General features: G+C 50.3%; 7 protein-coding genes across 7 annotated transcripts in view; 4 read left to right on the top strand and 3 right to left on the bottom strand.

The window, feature by feature from the left end:
* The window catches only part of CNBE1270 (hypothetical protein), a gene marked incomplete at both ends in the record, with an annotated part of 2661 nt that extends 1783 nt beyond the window's left edge, over positions 1–878 (bottom strand). The window contains one exon of the mRNA XM_770318.1: positions 1–878. This exon is cut by the window's left edge and continues 1783 nt beyond it. Within this exon, the coding sequence (XP_775411.1) occupies positions 1–878 (878 nt within the window).
* Positions 879–1366: 488 nt separating this feature from the next.
* CNBE1280 (hypothetical protein) lies at positions 1367–2904 on the top strand (the record flags this gene model as incomplete). The annotated part of the gene is made up of 3 exons (XM_770319.1): positions 1367–1383; positions 1433–2378; positions 2428–2904. The coding sequence occupies 3 exons, from the start codon at positions 1367–1369 to the stop codon at positions 2902–2904; spliced, it is 1440 nt and encodes a 479-aa protein (XP_775412.1).
* Positions 2905–3749: 845 nt separating this feature from the next.
* CNBE1290 (hypothetical protein) lies at positions 3750–4377 on the bottom strand (the record flags this gene model as incomplete). The annotated part of the gene is made up of 3 exons (XM_770320.1): positions 3750–3933; positions 3993–4286; positions 4337–4377. The coding sequence occupies 3 exons, from the start codon at positions 4375–4377 to the stop codon at positions 3750–3752; spliced, it is 519 nt and encodes a 172-aa protein (XP_775413.1).
* A 211-nt stretch (positions 4378–4588) lies between these two features.
* Positions 4589–5676, top strand: CNBE1300 (hypothetical protein; the record flags this gene model as incomplete). The annotated part of the gene is made up of 4 exons (XM_770321.1): positions 4589–4829; positions 4904–5058; positions 5112–5210; positions 5272–5676. The coding sequence occupies 4 exons, from the start codon at positions 4589–4591 to the stop codon at positions 5674–5676; spliced, it is 900 nt and encodes a 299-aa protein (XP_775414.1).
* Positions 5677–6375: 699 nt separating this feature from the next.
* Positions 6376–7839, top strand: CNBE1310 (hypothetical protein; the record flags this gene model as incomplete). The annotated part of the gene is made up of 4 exons (XM_770322.1): positions 6376–6412; positions 6467–7164; positions 7212–7694; positions 7750–7839. 4 exons carry the CDS (start codon positions 6376–6378, stop codon positions 7837–7839), a joined length of 1308 nt encoding a protein of 435 aa, XP_775415.1.
* A 403-nt stretch (positions 7840–8242) lies between these two features.
* CNBE1320 (hypothetical protein) lies at positions 8243–10887 on the top strand (the record flags this gene model as incomplete). Its single annotated transcript, XM_770323.1, has 5 exons — positions 8243–8411; positions 8460–8587; positions 8639–9029; positions 9085–10590; positions 10643–10887. 5 exons carry the CDS (start codon positions 8243–8245, stop codon positions 10885–10887), a joined length of 2439 nt encoding a protein of 812 aa, XP_775416.1.
* A 155-nt stretch (positions 10888–11042) lies between these two features.
* Positions 11043–13143, bottom strand: CNBE1330 (hypothetical protein; the record flags this gene model as incomplete). The annotated part of the gene is made up of 7 exons (XM_770324.1): positions 11043–11135; positions 11190–11675; positions 11726–11807; positions 11856–12178; positions 12232–12558; positions 12605–12990; positions 13038–13143. The coding sequence occupies 7 exons, from the start codon at positions 13141–13143 to the stop codon at positions 11043–11045; spliced, it is 1803 nt and encodes a 600-aa protein (XP_775417.1).
* Positions 13144–13197: the final 54 nt, after the last annotated feature.

A 13197-nucleotide genomic window follows, 5' to 3' on the forward strand; every position in this document is an offset into this window, starting at 1 on the left:
GGCCAACGCCACGTTCGTACACCTGTCCACCACCTTCCGCCATCTCCCTTCTTCCATCCTCTGGGAGGTCCACCACCAGGATGGAATTCTTCCGGGTTCGCACCTTCTGCTACACGTCCTTCTGTGACCCACTCCTCAACAAGACCAGTGTAGATCTTGGCTGCTAAATGTGGCTGTCCCTCGTCACAACATGAAGAAATGATAAGTTCATATAGTTCTGGCGTTCGGGAGTAGCGCACGTCTTGAAGTATGTCGAGGATGTCAAGCAAGGTTTGAAGACGAGAAGCAGGCGGGGGAGACCTTTGCTCGGCGACCGTCGGCTGGAGGTTGGGAGCAATCGCTCGACGTTTAGACGACGCTTTGCTCATGTGGAAAATGGAGCGGTTTCCAAACAAGATACGAAGTGTTTTTGGGCTAACGATCCGACGACGAGCCATCCGCGGAGCACTCTGCAACGCCTGGAGGACAATGGCCGATGCGAGATTGCCTTTTTTCTCCCGGATCAGGTGATGAACGATTGTATGCAGCTCGAGACGCGACAATGAAGGAACAAGCTCATTTGTCCTTACTTGAGTTTTTTCCGCTGCGCCCTCTATCGACCTGACAAGTGACGCCGCAAAAGCTTGGGGCGCCGCATAACTGCCATGAGACAAGGAGCTCAGCTTTTCTCGCAGAAATCTGGCAGCTTCATGACCTTGTGCTCGGCCCATAAATGAGTAGCTCGGAGGCTGGTAGGGTATCCTGGATGGCCCTGCGCCGTACGCAACACCGTATGGTACTGTGTGCTGCTCTTCGAGGGTATGAGCAAACGCTGCCGAGGATGAAGTGCGGCGTGGGGAGTGAGCTAGGCTGAGTCTTATGCGGATGCGACGGAGCATGCTGCTCCTGGTGAGCATATGGGATAGCGGATAGAGAAAGTTACTCACGCTGCAGGTTCGCAGAGGCTATATATGGCTCTCTCGTTACGCCGTTGGGATTTTTGTGCGGAAGAATGTAAACGGCGGTGGACTGTTTTTGGTGGACGGCCGTTCTGCATTTCGGAAAATCACGAAACGACGGCCACTCTTCCGATAGACTGACGATGTTACGTAACAAGAACATCACGTAATACCACATGGACGGTTTGCCACTCGCCCATCGTCGTCGCTCCTTCGAGTCGATCCATCCTGCTCACTGTACATGATCCCCATCACATTCCACGCTGACAACTCACTCCGCCACACACCACACCTCCCTAGCGCATTCACTAGCTCCCCATCAGACACCATCATCCTTCTCCGCCACCCATCCAGCCCACTCACCCGGCCTCCGAGGAATCCCCAAAGAACAAACACACTTCTCGTCTCCCCCGCTAGTAGTGTATTGGATGTCTACCTTGTCGGAGTATGTCTCTCTGCCCGTTCCATTTCATCCCCCCACTTACACTCCCCAGCATGCCCCTCCGCCCCACGCTTCCTGCGCCCCGCCAGTCACATCGCTCCCACGTGGCACTCTCCCAGCCCAAGGCTGCTGCTCCGCCACCCTCGTCCCGCCCCGTCACTCCCTCCCGCCCCAGGGGCGACATTCCACGCAAATCCTCCCAGCCGCCCTCCAGCTCCAGGCCGTACTCGCCTGCAGGAGATATGTCGGATAAACCGCCCATGACGCCTTCTCCCAGACCTCAAAGGAGGCGGAGAGGCGGGAACAAACCTTCGGCCCAGCGCGCACAAGCTTCCGCTCCGGCCGTCATGGCTGTAGATGGCGAGGCTGTTGACAGAGAATCTGGCAACTCTGGCGAAGACTACGCGCAGGAAGATGAAGACGCTCTCTTCGACCTTCTTGGAGTCGTCTCTCCGCCGAAGAGCGTCGAGCCGCAGGCGCAGCTAGAGAACAGGCCGGGTCTCATCGTCCTTCCCAAAGGAGAAGGTCCTAACGCTGTCAAGAGGCCGAGAAAGGCGCGAAAGTCCAAGAAGACTGTTGGTCAAGACTCAGAGCTGCTTGTCAAAGGCAACGATGGTCTTGCGCGACCCAGCGCTCAGCAAGACGGTCTGCCGGTTGACCCGGCGCGTAAGAGCAAGTCCAAGAAGCCCACTAAGCCGCATCTCGCCGCAAGAGCCTCTGCTCCTCCCGCCCCAGTCCAGACCACCGCCAACCCACCTACTCTTGACCAGCTTTTGGCTTCCACTATACCCACAGCGCCTTCACCCAAGCCCCATGCCAAAGGTGTGCAGCGAGATCGGGATGACGGTACCTTTGAAATGTCGTCATTGAGTCAAAATCTTCCTTCCGATTTAGAAGATTCCGGAAATGGGCAGCAGAAGAAAGGAAAGAGTAAGAAGAAGGAAGATGCGGGTGCAGTTTGGGATATGCCTGACGCCATCGGCGGTGGTGAGCTTACCGTGAGTATTCCCTCGTCAATAATTATCCCCTGCTCACCGTTATTCCCAGTGGCAGCAAAAACTGACTCAGACGGAGACTCCCACACGCACCACTCGTAAATCGTTTCAGTCTGAACGTAAAGGGAAATCCAAATTGTCCACTCTGTATGACCCCAATCGGGCTGCCGACAACAACGGTTTTATCAGTCACGCTAAACACCTCTCCTACGACTATATCCCTACTCAACTCGCTCAGCCTATCTCTACCGCACAACAACGACTCCCCATCTCTGCATTTGACGGGCATATACCCTTCCACACCGGGTTCAACGTCCATCGCCCCCCCCAAACCCCAGCAAAATCGGTTGCGTCCGTTCACGGCAACTTGTTGATGGGTGAGGGAGCTCTACCCGTCATCCCTGGTGACTTCCCCAGGATCAACGGCGCTGGCGGAGTACCAGTCGGTGGACCCAAGTATGCCGGACCTACGTTCCACAACAGTCCTCATGCGGCGACGTTGAGCAAACCCGATTTAGAAGATTTTTAGATTTTGGGACTCTGGGGGCTCTTGGGTTTGCATATCATTGGTTTTTTTTTTCGACTTTTGAAAATCTTATCGACAACGGCCCTCTTTTTAATCCGACATCTCTACAAACCATTCGACAATTTCGTTTTCTCTTTTTTTCCCTCTCGACCCATGCTCGATTCTTGTTGTGCTACCTATTACCCGCTATCACTCATTCTGCACTTTGCCGTCGCACCACCGTCCGACACTCATTCATACCTCCGATCTCATATCGGTTATGTGTATATTACAACCTCAGCAGTTCAAGTTTCGACTGTCTACAAGCAAACCCTCATTTATTTCAACAAAACACAATATCATGATAGACAGAGAACAAAGCCAGCAAACCATCAAATTGTGGTATTTATCTGTACCCATTTTCCTCATGTACTGTACAATAACTTGTACTTTTAGCCCGCCTGCCACCTACCTCCCTGCTCCCTTTCCAAAGGGGCCACAGTCTGGCGAGTATGTTGGGCTTTCTTGCCGACTTCTTGCGATCCGTCACTTCCTCCATAATTATGATTTTTTATTACCTTGAATTTACCGATTCTTGGTCTTTGACGTCCTCCAAAGACCGTGGAGTAGCAGTGTGGCGCAGGGATGATGGCGATGAGAGAGAGGGAGATGTGGCGAAAGTGGAGAGGGTTATAACCAGTGGGGTGGAAGAATGACATGTCGCTCAACCGGCGTGTACAGTAGCGGATGGGGGTGAAGATGCAACTTTTTGCCTCATAACCATGTACATGATTCATTTCCTGATCATCACACTGTAACGTGCATACGGCTTTGCATTCAAGGTGCTACATATTCAAGATTCATATAAACTAAGCTGATGGTGATGATCCAAGGATTTCCACACTGTAGAGAGTAATTCGGCCGTACTGGTCTGATGACTTGTCAAACTCAAACTTGAGCTCCTTCAAGAGAGGCAGGCCCGAAGAATTGTCACCAGCAACTCCCTCGGCTTCAAGCTCGGAAGGAAGAGCGCCTGAAGGAGGGAAGGGGATCCTATAATAGACGCTTGTTAATAACCTTGCAGCGAAGCACTAGTGTAAAAGCCGACTTGCTCAAAGATCTGCCTCTTGTTCCTATCCTCTGGATAAACCTTCCCACCCAACTCCAAGCCCAATCTGATCACACCTTCCTTCTCCGCGTCCTTTTCCTCTGCGACCCACACACTCACACTAGTGCCCACAAATCCACCTTGAAAAGTGAATGCGACGTGCGTGGCGGCTACCGGTGCCGGGAAAGAGAGTTGGAGAGAAGATGGGGCCGTAGATGACCATGGTGGGTTTTCGCCTGAGGAGGAGGAAGGAGACAGGAGATGTTTCTTGGAGGAGCCAGGGAGGGTTGTGGATACGCTAAAACAATGTGAGATGGGTGAAGTCCGCGGGATGGTAGATGGACATACGTGAGCTTTGTGCCCTCTGGGAGTACATTTGTGAGTGACATGGTTATGGATGGAAGGAAGAGATATATGCATGCATGGGAAGAGACAATGCCGTACTTATTATTATACACCCCAACTAATCATCGCTGGGTAAATGACGATCAGCTCCCATATAAATTTCCCACGCTCGCACCCCGACATTTCCGACTGCATTTTCCTGGCCTCTACTTTTCACCGCAACAAACCATTAAAACATCCCATTCGTCCAAAAAAATGTCCCGTCCTGCCCTCCTTCGTCCCTTCGCATCTATTCCCAGACAATCGTTTGCTGTTCGTGCTCCTGCAGCCGCCGGTATCAGGTTCATCAACTCCAAAGTTGGTTCTACTCGCGGTGCCGGTGCGGTCGACTACCGTGTTCTCGAGGGTATCGATGGTTTCCTCCCAAAAGAAAATTTTGACAGGTTGAAGGAGTGGCAGCTGGGTCTTTGGGAGAGATTACAAGCTGAAGTTCAGAGTGAGTCGGGGATTCGAATTTTGGGATGACGTCGAGTACGAAAAGATTGGCCAAGACTGATGGATTTCGATTAGACAACCCTGGATTGGTGGAGGTGAAGCAAAAGTGGGATCGAAGCGGGTTGGATATTACCGACTTATTGTCTACCACAGCCAAGGACAGGAGCTTGGGTCTGGCGTACAACTATGGAGCTTTATTGGCCAACAACTCTTTCTTCTTGGAAAGCCTTGTGAGTGATTTCTTTTTCTGGTGATAATGGTCCTATACTCATATGACCTACAGAATGCCGGAGAACCCATTGAGCCCAGCAAGGTTTTCACTCCTGTGTTGGAGAAGCTTGAAGGTTACGCTGAGGGTATTATTGGTGGTGGCTGGTTATGGGTAGGTCATTCGTAAAATCCAAAAGTCCATGTCACGCTAAATAACGATACGCCTCTGCTAGATCGCCCGAACTGGCGACCACGAGGCTCAGATTGATATTATCCCTACTTTCGGATCCGGTACCCTCCTTGTCTCTGGCCGAGCTCAACGTTCAGGTGCCGTCTTTGAAGAGCCTCTCGCATCCAGCCCCGAACCCCCCGTCGTTACCTCTGACATGACCGGTCCTTCCCCCGTATCTGCTATCCCTGAAACCACTGCTCCTCCTTCCGTAGCCTCTCAAGGGTCCAATCTCAAGCGAGGATCTAGCATTTACCCTGCTCCTCTTGCCGTGCTCAATCTTTTCGAGCTTGCGTGGTTGGGTGACAAGTACGGCGTTTGGGCCAAGAGGCAATACGTGAGGGATTGGATCAAGAGTGTAGACTGGAAGAAGGTAGAGGAGAGGAACTCTCAAGTCACTGCCAAGTAAGGTGATGGCTGCTGCGATAGATGGATGCAGAAACTTTCCAAACTAATCCCAATCGCATTGTCGTTGATGTCTGATATATCCGTTGACATTATGCTTCCAGTTCAATATCTAGCAGGCGAGAGTGACTACACCTATCGTGCTTATACTGGTCGGCCAGAACTTGCCTAGCTTTTTGCTCTCAGCCACAAGTATACCCCACACAAAGAGATTTGCAACTGATGAGGCTCGCGAGAGGCGAGACACGAAGTCATAATCTTTTACGTAATAGTAGCGGCTAAGTTTGACTTCGCCAAACAGCTAATCGACATTCCGTCCTCTCGTTTGTTCTTTTTGGTTTTCGTTGTGTAAAGTGACTAACTCCGAACTCGATCTCTCAGAATGGCACAGCTTGCTCTACGAAATACGGATCAACAGTCCGGAAGTTTATAAACATGGAATCTTTCACATCGCTGCTCTAGGCAAGTTATACGACTAGGGCGTGCCGGTTTTCTCACCGGCCTATCCCCAGGACTCTCACCTCGCAGCGACAGTCTGACGTACATAAACCTGGCCGTTTGCCTTTTGTCTTTCCCCCCATACTCTTCTCTTCATATCTTCTAGCTACAGCACTCTTCTGCGCTCACCACAACTCCTTTACACACACACACTTACCTAACAGCTCTTTTACCTTGTAGTCCCACCAATCCAAACACTTTCAAAATGGGTTTCCGTCGATTTCTCGCCTCCTTACTCTGCGGTAGATCCATATCCTTCCCCACAGGTAGATTGTGTCTAAACTAAGTATACTTAGTGTCTAAGGCTCAGGCCGACACCGACTCTATCCTCCCCATCACCAAAGACTTTATCACCAGCAGCAGCTCCATCTCTTCTGCCTCCACAGCCAGTACTCGAACCAGCAACCGCTCTCAAGAAATCCTAGACAAGGCCTCTGGCCGTACCATGGTCCTTCAAGAATTTATCAGTTCTGAGGAGACTTATGTCAACCTCCTCGAAGAATTTGACGATATTTACATCCAGTCGGCCTGTGCACCCCTCATTTTTCACACACTTGGAAAACTCTCACGCCAGGTGACTTTTTACACGGCCCTTACTCTGGAAGAACGCAGAACGATGTTTAATGGCCTCCAGGAGATTCTTAGCCTTCACCGCACGCTTGTACTTCCCAAACTCTTCGCTGCCACCCAAGTCCTTCTCACGCAAGGTGACGACCACGACGGACTTCGCTCCACCCATACAGCCTTTGAAGTCTGCCAAGTGATTTGCAAATTTGCTGACTGGTTCAAGATGTATTCTGCTTACAGCGTGACTTGCGATAATGCGACTGCCAGACTTACGCAATGGACCAACGGAATTAACATGGTCAGGCAAGACAAGAATCGTGTGCAGGCGTACTTGACCAAGTGCAAGGTCAACAACAATCACTCGCAGATTAATATGACTGGTTACTTGCTTCTTCCTGTCCAACGCTTGACTCGTTACAAAATGCTGGTGAGTATCTCGCCCCTTTTACGAATAAAGCTGATTCCTTTTGATAGCTTGAACAACTCGAAAAGTACACCCCGGCCCCTCCAAGTGGAGCCAGGGACTACATCGGCGAGGCTTTATCCCGCATCTCTACCATCCTCGTTTATGTCAATGATTATAAACGCGATCTCGACGCTCGCTCCCGCCTGTGTCACTGGGCAGACCAAATTTCGTCTGTAGGACCTTCGCCTCTTGTTCAACCTCATCGCACATTGATTCGCGAAGGACCCATCAAATTCATTGCCCGCGGTGCCTTGCCCCAAAATACTTCTAAAACACTCAAGCATCGCCATGTGGACGAATCAAAAAGGAGTATTGGGACCGTAAATAAGATGTGTATGGCAATACTTTGCCAAGATTTGCTTGTGCTCGTCGATAATGTTGCAAATAAACAAAAGGGTAAATTGGAGTTGGTAGATGTTGTGAGACTTAGTGCGATGGGCAATGCGAGAGTGGAGTGGGGGAATGTAGTCGTGTTTGAAGCGTACCACAATGTGAGTCGTCACAGCCGTCTTTCCGACCTGTACTATTATGTCCTGACGCTTTTAGACTGAACAGGTCTCGTATTATCTTCGAGCGGACGACCAAGAGATTGCTCAAGGTTGGGTTGATGCTATCAACCAGTCAAAAAGATCATAGAATTGTCAAGCTCCTTTTGATTAGAGCTTATACTTGACGCTTACCAGCATACTTACTTACTGTAATTCCTTTTAATATGAGAGCTTCGTAATTCTTAAGCTCGCTATCTCTAGATATCGGCAGGGCATTTTGGTTTTCTGATTTGATTTTGAACTTTGTTTGTGCTTCTGTGATGACCATATACTTATTCTATAATCATCCAGGTTGTTTTTGTGGCATTATCATGCATGTATTCGGATTTTTGCTGCCCTTGACGAGACCGGAAGACTCTTTACGCGACTAGTACTAGTAGACGATGAACGCGACGCCTTTGTTGTCTTCTTCGTTGTCAAAAGCATTCGTATTACATCTTGAATCTTGATTCTCCAATCTTTTCCAATCTTCCTCCTCGCCGGGAGACGTCATGTTCTCCCAGATCCCCTCAGCCCTCTACGAATCGCTCTTCCATGCTGCCGCCATAGACCTCGTCATTCCGGAAGTCTCGACCTTCAACCCGAATCCCTCGGACGATGACTTGCCGACATGGTGGGCTGCGCTCGAGCAAGCATCAGCCAGGAATACCGCATTCTTTGGTGAGCGGTATCTATACAGCTTATATGCACATTGCTAATGCACCACAGACGAGAATCTCGACTATTTTGTCGCTATGACTTTGCCGGACGAAAGCTTAGCTGGATTACCTGGAACCACGGTGGTGGATGCTAAAGAGCCTCCTTCCGAGATGCTCAGATTTTTAGGACGTCTAGACGTGAGCTGTTATGTACAATTTGTAGCCTTATACCTGCTGATGCCCGCTCAGTTGACAATGTCGGCATCATTCGTCCCCAAACTCCCTGCCATGGAAGTTCGTAGACCACCTGTAACCTCTATATCCAATGGCAATCTCTCAGCACCGCAAACATCAGCAACCCTTGCCCCTCCCATGCCTAGTCATTCTCAGGCCGGAGCTGCGCGAGCAAACCCTTCGCCGACGAACCCACCCATAACGCCGAACCCGTTTCCGGCCATGTCATCTGAAGAAGAACAGTACGCGAATGTAGACGGTGTGGTGGTTTGGGAGGGCAAGGTGGAGGAGTCAAAAGCGGGGAACCAAAGGGAAAGCAAGAACGAAAACTGGCATTCTTGGGGAAGGAGGATATTCAGGAGGAACGGGGCCTGGGAGGTCATTTGGAAAGGGGAAATCCCGGTCGGTATGTGCAGTCTCTTCGTTAGCTCGTGCCCGGCCGTGACTGAAGGGACGAGCAGTATTTGTCCGTACGAATGTCGAAAACCCTGTACTCTCGTTAACGGCCTCGGTAACTCTTCGTGACCAGAATAGCCACAGCAAGGCACACCGGAAAGGCTTTAGCCTCGACGCTATATCAATACGTAGCGGTACGGAGACTATCCGGACAGACGGCACCGAGTTTGAGGATTATGAGTCTGATGATGACGAAAGTTGGGCAGGTATGGAAGAAATTGATTTGCTTGGAGGTTTGGCTGGGAAGGAAAACATGATGCCTGCTAGTCGACTACCGGCACCAATACGGAACGATTTATTCATACCTGATGGGCCACTCCCATCATCTTTACCTCTTTCAGCAATGACTCCTAATTCAGCTCCCCCTATCGTCACTCCCTCAACAGCTTCAACTGGAGCGCATCATGAAAGAGGCCCACTGCCCACGACAACCGTAGCTGCTCTCTCCACTACTCTACGCAAATCATTTCGCCGGATACTTGCCATTGCTCCTGGTATTCGAGTGAAAATGAACACTGTGACCTTGCCACAACTTCTTCCTCTCACACCATCATCCAACGGTGATGATGAAGACCATCAAGGTGAAACACGAGTGGCCATTGTCATCCATCTCGAAAACAGCATAGAACCATCCATTCTACATGGCTTTGAAATATCACGAATCGACATTACCATTGGCGGCAAGTCCTCTGGTATCACAACAAAACTTTTATATCAGACGGAAGGTTCATCAGGGCATGATATTTTCCCAATTCGCCTAGGCTCGACAGAGCAGTATAATTTGTTCTACGTAGTAGACTTTGTGGGGGAGAGGACGAATGACCCTTTGCAGGAATCAATAGCAAGGAACTTGGGAGCGAGTGAGCAAGTCCGTCCGGTGTCTATTCACGTCATCGGCAGACCGTATCGTCTAAAATCCTTGGATTCGGATGAATACGACTATCCAACAAAGACCTTTGATTCTTCCTGGAACACCTCTATCGACTTGACCAACTTTTACGCTTCTCGACCACCCTCTGCTCGCCTTTCTCTCCAGAATCCCCCTCTGGCGGGCAACGCCCATCGCCCAACATCATTAAATCTTTCGAACCCTGTTCTCGGCGACAAGCGGTACAACATGGCCAGCCTTGTGTCCGCTGAGCAAGGCAGAGAGAGGGACAGTGTACAAACAAGGAATCGACCAATGATGCCTAGTCAAATGGTGCAGAATCGACGAGTAGTTTCCGGTGTTCGCGTCCCGTCGATGAATGGACCTCCGCGCGACTATGGTCTCTTGATGTCTGTCAAAATCCTTCCCCAATCCTCATCTTCCACTCCTTCCGACACAATTAGACCCTTGGTCCCATTTTCCATCGAGGTTTTTGTCCATAACAGGACAGACCAAGTTCGTCGTTTTAGATTGATTGTACCGGGAAGAGAAGATGGTATCAGGTGGGAAGCGAGAGTGAGAGAAGTTTTGGAAAGGGGAATGAAAAAGGGTGGGGATCTTATGGGAGTTGGGGATGAAGCTTGTACGGTTATAATGTCTCCACATTGAAAAGAAAAAGTGCTGACAACGAGCAGTTCTGAGAACGTCATTGGCTTCATACATCTCTGCATCAACGCCTCTCATACCACTAGAGGATAACATCCGATGCGGTCCGCTCTTACCCGGCGCTAGTCTTTCAGCACGAATACGTTTCTTACCATTACGAGAGGGCATTCACCAGATAGAGAGGCTGAGAGTGGTAGGAGTTGGAGATGAGGTCGATTTTATGATGAGTCCTGTGATGGACGTCGTGGTTGGCAACGGTATCGATGGGATTTAATCTTACAAGACCTATAATTGTTGTAAATAATGAAACCCGTTTGCATATGCATTGCTTGTGGAGCAAAAAAAAACAAACAAGAAAGTCAAAAGATAACTTTTAGTCAATGTTTTAGTCAATGCATCGTAGTCCCTCTAGAGGCCCAAACCAGACGTCTAAGGAGTAGCACGGCCCATGAAACGGGGGTAGAGAGAACATTCTCGGACAGTGTATCGCTTGAGGATCCAGGCAAGGAGTCGCTCGACACCCTATTATACCACTTGTCAGCCCGTACACTTTGACGAGGAGCTGTCAAGACTTACCAAACCGTAACCACCATGCTCGGTAGTACCGTACTTCCTCTGGTCAGTAAACCAGTAGTATGGGTCAGCGGGGATGCCTTCTCTCTTGTAGCCGGCCATCAACTCTTCCAAATCGCTAATTCTCATACTTCCACCGACAACCTCACCAACACCAGGAACAAGGACATCGACACTCTCAGTAAAGTCGGGAGCGTCGTCCAAAGACTTCATGTAGAAGGACTTGAGTGACTTGGGGAAGTGAATAAGCATGATGGGCTTGTTGATTTGGTCGGTCATCTTTCGCTCAGCGGCCTCGGCGATGTCATCGCCCACGACGTGGTCCTCGCCGTCTTCTCGCTTGATGCCGTGTTCGTTGAGGTACGTGATGGCATCACGGTAGTCGAGTCGGACGAAGGGACGTTGAGGAGGGACAAACTCGGGGTTAAGGGTCTTGATAATCTCGGAAGCAACGGGATCGGCGAGAAGGACGTCAATGACCTCGCAGATCTGAAAAAGAGATTAGAGACAAGCGTGTATCATTTCTGGTATCAACTCACCATGTCTTCGAGGTGGTCAAGCAAGTCCTTGAACTTGATGAACACCAGCTCGGCCTCGAGGTGAGTATACTCTGATAAATGTCTGCAAACGTTCAGCTTTCATATTGTACAGCCTACCAAACTTGCTCACCTCCTAGTCAAACTCTTCTCAGCCCTGAAACTTTCTTGAATACAGTAGACGTCACCCAAACTAGGCAAGACAGTCTCGAGGTAGAGCTGACTACTCTGGGTGAGGTAGGCCTTGGATCCGTAGTAGTCAAATTCGAAAAGAGTAGAACCACCCTCAACAGAGGTTTGGACCATACATGGCGGAGTAACCTCAGTGATTCGGCGCTTGTTGAAGCTCTCTCGGAAAGCACGGAGGAGGAGGGCACGGAATCGCATAACAGAGGAGGCAATTTCACCACGGAGTTCGAGATGTCGGAGGTCAGCTCGGATAGAAGCCTCAGTGTCCTATAGCAAATCAGCAATGAGTACGTAAAGTGAGAGTAGATGGGCCCGCTTACAGGTTGGAGTCGGGATTCAAGAGCCTCGGCACCAGTGGGAGCCCTGCCAATGATCTTCCAATAGTCCACAGCCAACTCGACACCACCGGGTGCAGTTTGGCCTTCCTTGACTTTTTCAACGATACCGACAACCTCAATAGTGCACTCAAGGCTCAAGTCCAGGGCGTCAACAGTACGAATGCAATCGCCAGTGAGGATACATTGGAGGAATCCGGAACCGTCTCGGAGGACAACGAAGAAGTTGGTCTTTTGGGGTCGGAATCGGTGGACCCAACCCTGGAGACGAACTCGCTTACCAACGAGCTCGGGCACGGCCCAGATTTTGGCCTATACGTAACGTTAGCCGCGATATGGATATGTGTATCAAACGTACAGATTTGGACTCCTTGGACGGGTCGTCGACAAGAACGACGTTCTTGGCTTCTTCTCTCCTAAGTCTATCCTTCTCGGCCTGTTCCTTTTTCTGCTTTTCAAGCCTCTCACCCTCAGCAGCGAGCTTGGCTTCGGCCTTCCTCCAGCCACCAATGCTCTTCACAAGCTTCTTCTTGGCGGAAGCAGAAAGCTCGATCCAGTCGTTGCGCTCAACAGAGTCGACCTTGCGGACCATAAAGGTTGCGACAGAAGAAGGGTTCGCGTCAGACTCGGGGGAGGGCTTGAAGGATTGGTAGGCAGCAAGAGGGGAAGCGAAGGGGGAGAGCTCGGCACCGGTTCCTTCTGTGTCAGATCCGGCCTTCTCATCGATGTAAACGACGGGGAGGTCTGATTCCGAATGAGTAATAGACAAGGAATGATACCAATGGACGTACCAGACTTTTGGTCCTCGCTCAGTTTGAGGGTGTCGGTGACAGCGTTGGCGAGTTTGGAGGCGACGTCTTGGGCCTGTTCTACAACTGAAGGCTTTTGTTCTGACATGGTGAAGGGAGAAATGAGGAGGAGAAAGAAAGGATAAGAAACAAGAAAGTTGTG

This window comes from Cryptococcus neoformans, chromosome 5 (genome assembly GCF_000149385.1).
Source record: "Cryptococcus neoformans var. neoformans B-3501A chromosome 5, whole genome shotgun sequence".
Taxonomy (NCBI): Eukaryota; Fungi; Basidiomycota; class Tremellomycetes; order Tremellales; family Cryptococcaceae; genus Cryptococcus; species Cryptococcus deneoformans.